This window comes from Colobus angolensis, unplaced genomic scaffold (genome assembly GCF_000951035.1).
Source record: "Colobus angolensis palliatus isolate OR3802 unplaced genomic scaffold, Cang.pa_1.0 Scaffold161, whole genome shotgun sequence".
Taxonomy (NCBI): domain Eukaryota; kingdom Metazoa; phylum Chordata; class Mammalia; order Primates; family Cercopithecidae; genus Colobus; species Colobus angolensis.
The window spans coordinates 81,239-93,498 of record NW_012114722.1 but is presented as its reverse complement, the minus strand read 5'-3'; the positions used below and the strand labels follow the sequence as shown (position 1 = coordinate 93,498).

General features: G+C 44.2%; 1 protein-coding gene across 3 annotated transcripts in view; it reads right to left on the bottom strand.

The window, feature by feature from the left end:
• The window catches only part of PCDH19 (protocadherin 19), a 112,437-nt gene extending 100,251 nt beyond the window's left edge, over window positions 1-12,186 (bottom strand). For 2 of the 3 annotated variants that reach the window (XM_011937265.1, XM_011937266.1), the window contains exons 1-2: window positions 10,040-12,186; window positions 6,101-6,428 (exon numbers count right to left, since the gene is read on the bottom strand). In XM_011937265.1, coding sequence (XP_011792655.1) covers window positions 6,101-6,428; window positions 10,040-12,186 — 2,475 coding nt within the window. Of the gene's footprint in view, window positions 1-6,100; window positions 6,429-7,105; window positions 7,247-10,039 lie in introns of all 3 variants that reach the window. The other variant, XM_011937264.1, reaches the window with a different exon arrangement.
• Window positions 12,187-12,260: the final 74 nt, after the last annotated feature.

Genomic DNA, 12,260 nt, shown 5'->3' with positions numbered 1-12,260 from the left:
CCCAAAACAAGTGGTCCTCTGATAAGGCGAATTCCAAAGCCTTAGAGCCCTCTCTGGAAAATGTCCTGCCTCCAGCCCCTTAGGGAGAAAAAATCTCAGGATCATTAGCAAGAGCTCTGGCTGAGCTCAACTTTAGCCAAGGTGTACGGGGAGAGAGGTGATCTCTAAGGTAACCAGCTAATTGCCAATAAGGAATGATAATAATAAATTAGCAGATACTAATGTAAACTAACTCAGCTCTGCAGTTCTGTGGCAGTTGCATGGAGACAACAGAGGAACAGTTTATTCTGGAACACATCTTGCAAGCCCATCCCCGCTGGGAAACTGGCTGTCTCATTGTATCTTAGGCCAATAAGATACAATGTAGGCAATCGGTGGCCCTAGAATGACTGCTGGTAGAAATGGAGCACCTTGATTTTTGAAGAAAACTGAAATGAGAATGCTTGAAAAGATGTGGGCTGCGTTGTTTTTCATTGCTTTCTCCTGCAGGGTTATTTTGACCCTTAGGGATAGGACTTAAACGATTATAAGACCCCACTGTAATAAGGAAACAAACAAGATGCGCACTAAAGGGTTTGTTGGTTTAATTAGAGGTGATGCTTTGTGTCATTTCCATGCTATCCAAACCAGCCTTATCATACCTATTATTTTTTAGCGCTTTCTGAATCTACTACCTGATAGGTATGTGGCTGTCTAATTTAGCCCAGAATTTCATTTAAGTCACTGCAAATCTCTAACTTTAAAACTCTGTTTTAGGAACTAAAGTGTACTGGACTATTTGTTTTAAAAGCCTAACCAATGTTTTATTTTCATTATTTCCACTAAGATGACCAGGCATTCAGACTTTTTGTAGGATAATTGGAAGCATTCAATTTGGCCACCACACACATTCTTGTTCTGCAAACTCTTCCACAGCAACTACATCGCTACTTATGAAGACTGTTGCATGAGTGACTATAGCAGAGCATGCACACACAACCCTTAGATGCCTCATATCAAAGAAACTACAGTTTCCTGATGAAAGGTAGAAAATAGAATTCATGATTGAGATTGAAACCAAAATTTAAATCCCTACGTAACTATGACTGTAATTCTCTAAGTTTTTGCCTCCTATCACTCCCTTAGAACTGCCAGCTCAGAAACATTCAACATCGGAAAACTAAAATTTAAAAATACTGCACAGAAGACACTGGGTGTTTGGGCCATTTCACCCCTCCTGGAGGCAGGAAGAAGCCTCACTCAAGTCTCCATTTCCAGTACAAGCAATGAGTTGCATTTTCTTCCTCCAATAATGACTGGACCCAGGTGACAAAAATGGTAATGCAGCAACGCTGCTGTACAAAGGAATAACACTTTCCAGCATCCAGAGGCACCAGTAGGCATGTCTCCATTCCATAAGACTGGAAGAAAAAGTATTTGCCATACTAAGGTGCCTCTCAAAAAACTTGGACTATTTTTAGAAAGATCTTAGCAAACTGATAAACCTACTATCTTTCTTCTCCATTTTCCTTCTTTTTCAACCTCCTTTCCTCTCTCTTCACTCTTTTCTACTCCCTCATACACACACACACACACACACACACACACACACACACACATACACACACACACACACACAGAGACACACACCCTCTAATTCATTCACATATACACTAAATCTATGAGTAAAATAAACCAGGATACCAAGGAATGCAAACCTCACCTTTCAGTTTAAAATATGTAAGAGATACCTGACATCACTAATTCTACAAAAGTCTTCTGTAAACAGCAAAGGCATCCTCCACTTTGCCCCTCAAATTTGTGTACAAAACCACAAAATCCACATAGCTGATTTCCCAGCCAACATCAGAGGACAAGTAAATAATGATATACAATTCTACACAAGATTATCTCTGTAATACCGTAAACTGAGTTCCAATTCTTGACTAGTGTTCTATTCCCTTTACCTTGCCTACCTAACCGCATTCAAAGTCGTATTTCTGTTAGCTTCTAGAGCCAACAATGTTCAGATGTGGCTAGGTTTGTACACTGATACAAGAGCTATCTTCCATTCAGCACTAAATTTTGAGGGTTCAATGACAAATCTACATAAAATGTAAGGCTGCTATGAAAGGAAGAGAAAGGAGTTCTTAGGAGTCTACAAAGTGACAGGTGATCGGAAACTATTTTGTATTGCTTGCCAGTGAAATCATTGTGGGTGATCTTAGCTCCCCAACTAGACTGTGAACTCTCTGAGGGCAGAATTTACGTCTTAAACTTATTTGGAATCTCCATGGTCCCTGCCACACAGCTGAGCACATAGTGGATACTCCAGCAATGCTTACTGACTTGATCTAATGCCATGGTGATAAATTTCAAAGTGTGATAGAGTACAGCTAACATACAACAGGTCTGAGTGGACTCGTCTATAATCCCTTTGAAAGTAAGCCCTGTAACTGGATCTACAGCTCATAAAGGGAATGGGTTTGACACAGGTAACCCAACAGAGGAACCTACTAGGTAGTGCCCTTTTGTCCCAACCTGGAGAGTAAGAATGTAACATGTGCTCAGGAATAGAATGTTATTCTGAACTGAAATTACCTGTTTACTTGCCTGTCTTTCCGTAAGCTCCCTGGGGTCAAGAAACAAGTGTTTTATTGTTTTTGATCCTGAGGAAATAGTACATTATCTGGCACATTCTAAATGTATAATAAGTGGTAATGGGATAAATTAATGAACAAATGAAAGAATTATTTAATGAAATAATATAAAGAACAACGTAAGTAACATAATATGATTTAATAGAGAAATTTCTATAGAATCTTGTATTTGCCACATCATAGCACTTATCATTCTGTGCTATAATTGCTTAGTAAATGTTGCTTTCTTGAATGGATTAATTAATTAGGGAAATATAAAGATAATGTAAGAAATATATCAAGATGATATTATCCTAGCAATGGAGAATATCCCATTGCACCTTATATTAGCATTTATTACTCTATATTGCATATTACCTATTTATTTGATTGTCTCTCACGTTAGAATGTGCATTTCTTGTCTTTTTCATCTCTCTAATGCCAAAGCCTAGAGCAGTGCCTTACAAAGAGTAGGCTCAACAAATATCAGTTGAATGAATGAATCAATCATCCCTGCTCTTCTATAGATTTCATTGAACCTAAGTATTCCACCAAGTCCAGTGGCCTTTGGTATAAAAAAAAAGGAGAAGTGCCATTTTCCCTATGCAGGGCATTGTGACTGCTTCAAGTTAAATGGCCTGGTATGTATTCGGCTGTAAGTGGGCCTCTCTCCTTTCTTAATGGGTTTGCCAGTTGAACTCTCCAGGAGGGACTAAATATTAGAAATACACACAACCTCACTATGACTAGTACACACTCTCTTGGCCCTGACCAGCTGTACACACCAAAACTGTGTAATTTTGTTAACCAAGGAAAAGCATCTGGCTTTGTGAGTCAGAGACAGGATCAGAACTGAGATTTTAGATGGCTTTTCTAAATAATTGAAGCAATATTTTGTTTCATTCAGCCCATGGAAGAATCCCAGAAATGATACTAAGTCTTAGGTAAACCAAGCAGATGTAGTCATATGTTTTCTGTTCTCTCCATCTATTTCATAGACACCAGAACTCACATTTATCTAGTACCTTGGAATGATTGCTTAAGTGATCACCAAGTCCTCCGGATTCAACTCTTTTGTCCATCTCCACAAGTAACAGTGCTGTTACTTGTGAACAACTAAACCCACAACTTTGGCATCTTTCACCTCTACTGTTTAAATGATCAATATGAATAGTATGGTCATAACACTTTGTAGGACTTATCTGTATAGAAGCAGCCTAAATTCCTCTTTGGTTACAAGTGCCTAGGGAGACATAATCAGTAGTGCAAGCCATTGTAACACTGATTCTCCAACTGTCTGATGAAGAGGTCTACTATTCTGGGGACATCAATGAGTTGGACCTTCTACACTACACAAGTCATATTCCTTGGAAAAACTTTGCATGACAGGTATGCCTGTTTTGTAGATAAAGAAAGAGTCTTAGGTTCCACAGCAAGCAGTGATCCCTGGATTCAAAATCATGATCAATCTGATTCCCCTACACACCACTACCTCTCACTTTCTATTGCTGAGCTATTGGTGATCCATAAGTAATCTTCCAAGTAGTCTATGGTCTAGGCCTTAGTAGTATTCACTAACATTAATAATTATAACTAAGTTTACCTAGCACAATACTGGACTTTCAGAAAAAATCCTTATTTATAGAGTTATAAATAGAAAATATTGGTGCTTTTGTTGCTGGCAGAATACCATCAGTTACTCATCAAAAGCACTGGTGTTCAGCCCCATTAATTCTGATGGGAATTATTGTTCAGGAACTAGAAGAAGCAATCAATGTAAGTGGTCCTAAGACCCCTTATCCTACAAAATCGACACAAATACTATGAGGCCATTTTATGTATGCATCATAGCCTGGGTATGTCAGGTTGAATAACTTTTAAGGCAGGAAGGTGTCACTGAAATCACATTTGCCAGGGAGTATGGAGTCCTTCAGTCTGGTCCTCCCTCTCTTGATCACCAGCTTTGTGAGTCTGAGTAAGTCCCTTAGCATCTCTGGACCTCTGTTTCATCATCTACTGAAGGGCAACTTATCAAGATACCTGATTGTGAGGATCAAACAAAACAATGTTTGGGAAGGTGCTTTGAAAGATGGGAAAGAGATCTCCAAGTGTGCAGTATTCTTTTCACTGGTAGCTTGGAAGAGGACATATGCCTTCCAGGGCATCAAATTTCTAACCAAAGAGGGACTTAAGCAATTCATGGAAAAATGAAATCAACTTAAGAAATGTTATTTATAGCCTTCCACCCAGCCACCCACCAGCCATCATCCATATACCACTCTACTGCCCTGAAATATTTCCATAGCCAGCAAACATCTGACCACATCACATTTTTAAAAATATTTCTACTTAAGCCCAGCGTGGTGGTAATCCCAGCACTTTGGGAGGCCAAGGCAGGCGGATCACCTGTGGTCAGGAGTTTGAGACCAGCCGCACCAACATGGAGAAACCTTGTCTCTACTAAAAATACAACATTAGCCAGGCGTGATGGCGCATGCCTGTAATCCCAGCTACTCGGGAGGCTGGGGCAGGAGAATTGCTTGAAGCCGGGAGGCAGAGTTTGCAGTGAGCCAACATTGCGCCATTGCACTCTAGCCTGGGCAACAAGAGAAACTCCATCTCAAAAAAAAAAAAAAGTCTACTTAAAAACATTCATTCCTAGTGAAGAGAAACAGAGCTAACTCGAATGCATAGATAATTCTTATTTTTTTTTTTTTTTCGTTGTTAGAGACAAGGTCTCACTGTATTGGCCAGGCTGGCAAGCTGATCTGGAATTCCGGGCTCAAGGGATTCTCCTGCCTCGGCCTCCCAAAGTACTGGGATTACAGGTGTGAGCCACTGCAACCAGTCAACTAATTCTTAAATTTTCAGCAATAATGACAGTTTCAATCTTCTCAACCATCAAATGTTACCACTAGAACTGCTAAGAAATGGCAAAGTGGCTTTTTAATTTTTTTGCTTTGCCTCCCTTTAACCAGTCCGTCCATATCTCACCAAAATGCTAGAGAGCAGTGATGTGACCAAAGAAAAAGCAAATGGGGGCTTTAGGAGGCTGAATCACTCTCACACTGGAAAATTGGTCCCAGGGCATTAGAGGGCTTCATCCATTTTCAACACTACTTGATGACTCTTTCTAAGCCACTTTACTGGCATACTGGTACTGCTGGCTGTCAAGCGTGCTATATTTGCAACAAGTGGAGCAAACTTGAGTTATGCCAGGATATCACACAGTGATTTTAAGGGTTCAGACTCTTTGAGTTACCAATTCCAACACCCATAACTACACAAAGGCTCAGTATGTTGGGTTACCATTTGCTCCGAGAAGCACTGGTAGCAAACCCTTTGTATGAAAATGGGCATAAGCAGAAAAATTCCCCCCACCCCTGCCAGAGGATGTGCCAGCACAGCAGCTTCTGGTATCCAGCAAGCAGCTAAAGAAGGAGGTCTGGGAGAACCTCACAGAGCCACTTAGCTGCACTCACCTCAGGCAGAGGCACACCGTTGATAATCAGGTCAGGCTGCTGGGGCCCCTGGCTGTTGAAAGAGTGATGGTAGATGTGGTTAGCACTGGTGTTGCGGGTATTCTGGTTCTCCACATTCAGGAAAGTGCTCTCAGAGCGGCGGCAGCCCAGAGGCAGCGTCTGCTGGTGGTAGTCAAAATAGTTGAGGGACGAGGTCAGGGAAGAGCAACTGACAACGTTCATCTTGTCTGTCTCCTCCACATCCCGGGGTACCAGGCGGATGTCATTCTTACTGATTTTTTTCTTCTTGCTTGATTTCTTTTGATGCCCATAGGAGTACTCAGCAATTCTATGTGACAGAAAAGGCAGCATGAATCACTAACACCCTCCCAAACCATGCACTGATTAATAAACATTAAGCACCCCAGAGGGTTGCACCCCATTTCTGCTCCAGCTCCTTATTCTGGTGCATTACATCATCGGGTTTCTCCCTGTGCTTTTTACATGGGAAAACAAGCTGAGGGCCATAAACTTTTCATATTAAACATAGTAACCTCCCACCAACCCCCCTAAAAAAAGTTTCTATACTTTGGATTTGGAATTTTTCATTGTGAGTGGCCTGTGAGCACGGGTGTGGGGACAGGGAAAGTTGAGCCTATGGGAGAGAAAGCATCAAAATGCTCAAATCTGGAGCTTCCCTGGAACCAAAAGGAACTCCTAGGTGAAATACAAAGCAAGTCACCAAAGAGGAGATAGAGGAAGATAAAAAATACCCGCCTCCCCGCCTCCCCGCTTGCCAGTTCCTCCAGGCATTTGCCATGTGGCACACGCCCTCAGTCGGCTTCCTCTATGACTCACTTCATCAGTTTTGGACTGGGGTAGGAGATCAGACCCCATTCTTTCACGTCTCCTCCACACCCTCCTCCCTGCCCTAGCCCAGTTCCCTTTTACTCTCCCCCGACCCCCTCCTCTCCTAGAAAAATCTAATAGCCAAACCCATTTAAATGAGGGGAAATGCCTTTTTACCTCTTTCCCCTTAGGCTCACTTTCTCCTCTGTCTTTTTGTCTTGCTCCTCGCTAATGGGAGAAACTGAGATGCAATGCAGACACTTGCTGTTTTGTCCTTTTATAAAACAGCCGAGGAGACAAGTGATGGTTAAACAATTACTGCAAAGGAATTTAAAGGTTAGTGCATTCAGCATCCTTCTCCATTCAGGTGTACCTACAAGCAGCTGTGCTGCAACTGGAACATAAAGAACTCAATTTAATTAACACTGACACAGACCCAGCAACGTGCACCAAAGACACCAAGCATTAAGAGACTTATCAAAAGAAATACATTTAAGTGTAGCCAGATTCTCAAAGTCATTTATTACTTTGCACATAATGATGCAGTTTATTTTTTGGAAATTCGATTTCTGGGCAATAATCAGCAAAACAATATGGTTAATAAATAATACGGGTTGATCTTTACAAGGGAAAGACTGTGCCTTATTTTCACTCGACAAAGCTAATTGTCTGAATACAAAAAGGGAGCCCAATTCAAGCAGCAATTGCAGATCATCTCGCAAGTCTCATAAATGAATGCATTTCAGGAAGAGGTTCTGCAGAGGCTTAGCAAAAGAAACCTCTGCCTAATCACATGGAAAGACACGCTCCTGAACTTTAGGTTTCTAAAAAGTCTGAGCAGATAGGGAGACTGCACATCTACAGAAGCAAATTCTTGCTCTGTCCCCAGGATCTACCTAGAGCTAAGCAATTGAGTTCCCCTCACCCCTTCGCTCTGTGCTCAGGCAGATTTGCAGTGATGGCAAACTGGTACTACTGGGGTTTGGGAGCAGATAAAATCCCCAAAACCCTAGTACTAAGGTTGATTTTCTATTCTAATCTGTTTACAGAATCAATGGGAAATTTTGATCATTTTGTTTACCCAAGATGAGTAAGTTTGGCAATGCCCCATCAAATTATTCAGCTGAAGCATTCATTGTGCAGCCCTTTCTGTATTGACCAATTATTTAATTATACTGTACTTCATTAATCCCAAACCATCACAGGAAACAGAGCGCTTCACAAAATACACATTTGGGTGAAGTTGGAGAGCACTGAGATTTACTCTTTTTTTTTCAATATTCGGATGCTCTCCTCCTGTTTAATCATCTCCTTGGCAAGTTCTCAGAAAGGGCTCTCACTTCTACTCATACATCACCAAGAGGTGGCAAAGCCTTCAATATCTTTATTTCAAGCTAATTTCTTTTTCATCAAGGAAAGCGTCTTATGCATTTACTTTTATGCTGAGAAAATGGCTTAAAAAGAGTCCTCTCCATAATTATCTCCATATAAATAAAATTTTATTGACCCCACATTTTTCTCCTATAAAAATCGCCACTAGCAGTCACAGGTTTGAAAGGTAAGAGCAATATTAATTTCCATTTCTCCCATCTGAAATGACTTGGTGCTGAAGGAAAGAAAAGTCATGGCCATTTCACTAGTAACAGGATTAAAGCATTTATGAGGCATTGCAGCTGCTCTTTTATGGCACCTGATTGATATTCATGTGTGGTTAGCATTTGTCTACTAACTTGTGTAACGCAGAGAATAGTAAAAGGGAAACAATAATTGCATGGCTGTTACATATTCAGGGGGCTCTGATTCACAGAAGTGTGCATTTCAGACGGTGTCAAATACAAACTGAACCTACAGGAACATATTTTGACTGATTAACATGCAGACACAAATGGCACAAAAGACACACTGATGTGTAGGTGTGTGGAAAGCACACACACACCTTGATTGTAAATAGCAGCATCATTCATTTTCAGCAAACTAAAGAAACAACTTTTTTCAACTGTTTCGATGAGACACTGCTGGAAAAAAAAAATGTCATGTATTATTCTAAATTGGATTCTAGGATTTTAGAAATGCTTAGACTTATGTGCTCTACCCAAATGTAAGAAAGGGGTTCAGTAAGACCTTCTATTGTGCTTATCAGGAAATCTTTTTTAAAAATACTGTGCTTCCACATTTCTTTTCTCCCTTCTCCTCCCCCTTCTATCCCTCTCTCCCCCGCCCCCACATACACACACACACACACACACACACACACACACATCCTCCACACACTTCAAGAGAAACTGTAACACAATAGCCCACAGTGACATCCACTGGTAGCAACCAGATCTTAATGCCACAACACAGCCTCACATTAGAGGAAAGCATCATCAACTCTAGAAGATTGCTATTTTTACTGAAACATCTGGATGCAAAGTCTTGTTCCTCATTGGGATGTTTGGTCTCCACACTACCAACCAACCAGATATTTGAAAACATACAGATGCCTGACAGAATTTCACTTTATATAGCCAGATGTTTGGGGACTAGATAAAAAACAAGCCAAGAATAAACTAAAAACCACTAATCACCTACATCTCCACACACTCCTGTTCTCTCCTCCCCCTAATCTCCCTTTCCTATTTTACACTCCCACTCCCAGTCTCTCTCCAGAGTTCATCACTGCAACAAGACAGGGTAGCTGCCAACACTCCCTCTCCTTTCATTCAGTACCTGTCCCAAAAACACTGTGCCCCAGACACCAAGTTGTGGTAGTTGGCAGTTTTCCTAAAAACATGAACAATCTCTCTCTCCCTCTCTCTCTCTCTCTGTTTTTCCTGCCATAACTTCATGGAGACAGCTATGCAAATTTTAAAATGGTAATTGCTTTTCTGCTCATCATCATGATGTGACAGAATCCATTCAAACACTAAATGATTGTCTTCCAGCAAATTGTCAGATCAAAAGAATTGATCAACTTGGACTGCCACAAACTTTTCACCCTACGAAAAGAAGCACTGCAAGTATGCTGCATGCATTTAAGTAGGAAACAAAAGCACCAGGATTTTCACACAGAGACACAGATAAACACACCTTATTCATCCAAGACAAAGAAAGAAAACTTGGCTTTACCTGCAGTTGTAGGTCCGGATCTCTTTGTTGTCTCGCTTGCACTTGATTGCCACGAAGATCATAGTTACAAAGAGGATGCCCGCAATGGAGCCCAGGGCAATAATGAAAATCAAGGACAAGTTCACAGAGCCCATTGACTCTTGGGCATCGAGAGCAGGGGACAAGTATATTAGGACGAGAGCAGAGGCAGAGAGAGATGTCTTGCCGTGGTCGTGAGCCACCACGATAAGCTCATAGGAGGACTTGGAGCTCTCCCCGAAGGTGCGGGTGGTTCTGACTTCGCCATTGACCTGGTCTATTTCAAAGAAGCCGCGGTCGCCCTCGGTCATGTCGTAGGTGACTCGGCCATTTTCGCCCTCATCGTAGTCTTCTGCCTTGACAACAGTCACCAGGTAGCCTATGCCAGAGTTGCGGGGTATGTAGACCTCGGCAGTGCCGTTAATCAGAGGTGGGGCTGTGATGACCGGGGTGTTGTCGTTGACGTCGAGGATGATGACCCGCACCGTAGCGTTGCTTTGCAGTGAGGGAAGGCCGCCGTCCTTGGCCAGCACCTTGAATTCGAATGCCTTGGTCTGCTCGTGGTTAAAGGATCGCAGCGCGTAGATGTCGCCTGAGTTTGGGTTGATGGAGACATAGGTGAAGACAGGCATGTCCCGCACCTGCGACGGCACGATCTGGTAGGAGACACTGCCGTTGAGACCCAGGTCGGGGTCGCGAGCAGACACAGAGAGCAGATAGGCGCCAGGCGTGTTGTTCTCCTGCACAATGACCTGGTAGTAGGGCTTGGAAAAGTGCGGGTGGTTGTCATTTTCGTCAGTGATGAGCACGGTAAAGGACTTGGCACTCTGCAGCATGGGCACGCCGCCGTCGCGTGCCTGAATTGTGAGGTTGTATTGGTCGTGCTGCTCGCGGTCCAGCCGTCCGTCCACCAGAATAGTGGAGAAACTCTCGTATTCCTGCAGTCGAAAGGGCACATTGCCCAGCAAACGGCACTGCACACGTCCATTGAGGCCTGAGTCGCGATCAGACACCCGCACCAAGGCGATCACGTAGCCCGGGGGGGCGCTCTCGCTGACCTCCACAAGCTCACTGTTGACTGACAGCAGGTTGATGACCGGCGGATTGTCATTGGTGTCCAGGACGCTGACGGTGACCTTGCAGTGTGCCGGGATGGAATTGGGCCCCAAGTCCTTAGCCTGCACGTCCAGCTCGTACACGTGCCCCTCTTCGTAGTCTAAAGCGCCAGTGACAGTGACCAGGCCACTGTGCGGGTCGATCTGAAAGAGCTCGCGCGTGCGGTCGTTGACGTAGCCATAGAAGGAGTAGACCACCTGGCCGTTGGTGCCCTCGTCTGGATCGCTGGCGTTGAGGCGGATGACGGGTGTGTTGGGAGGCGAGTTTTCTGGCACGCTCACCGCGTAGGTGGACTCGCTAAACACCGGGTTGTTGTCATTGGAGTCGGTCACCTTGATACTAAGGCCAACGGTGCCCAGGCGCGGCGGGTCGCCACCGTCTAGCGCAGTGATTCGAAAGCTGTAGTGCGACTGCGTCTCGCGGTCCAGGCTCTTTTCCACCACGAGTTCGGCGAAGCGCGAGCCGTCGCCGCGCGTCTTGATCTCCAGGCCGAACAGCTCGTTGGGCGTAAGCTCGTAAGTCTGCACGCCAAAGCTTCCTGAGTCTGGATCGTAAGCGCTGTCCAGCGGGATGCGCGTGCCAGGGCTGGCTGCCTCCGAGATCTCCAGCTCGATCTGTGCTGCGGGAAAACTGGGCGCATTGTCGTTCAGGTCCTTGATCTCCACCTTTATCACGCAGATTTCCATTGAGCTGGACATGACCTCGAGCGAGATGATGCACTTGGGGCTCTGGCGGCACAGCTGGTCACGGTCAATCTTCTGCTTGGTGACCAGCAGGCCAGAGCTGGGATTGATGTCCACTAGGTGTGGAGCCGAGTTGGACACCACGCGAAAGGCCGAAGCCTGCCGGGGGTCCAGCGCGAAGCCCGCCTCCCGCGCGTCCTTGGCCACGTTGGCAATCACCGTCCCGGCGCGCTGCTCCTCTTCTACTGAGTACTTGAGGTTAATGAGGGCGGCTGCCTGCGTCCACAGTACGGCCAGCAGCAGCAGCACCGGCAGCAGGAGCGACTCCATGGCTGCGCGGGGCTCTGCCTGGCCTCGCCTCTCCACACCCCTCCGATACCGACGCCGTCGGCGCTCCAGCTTCC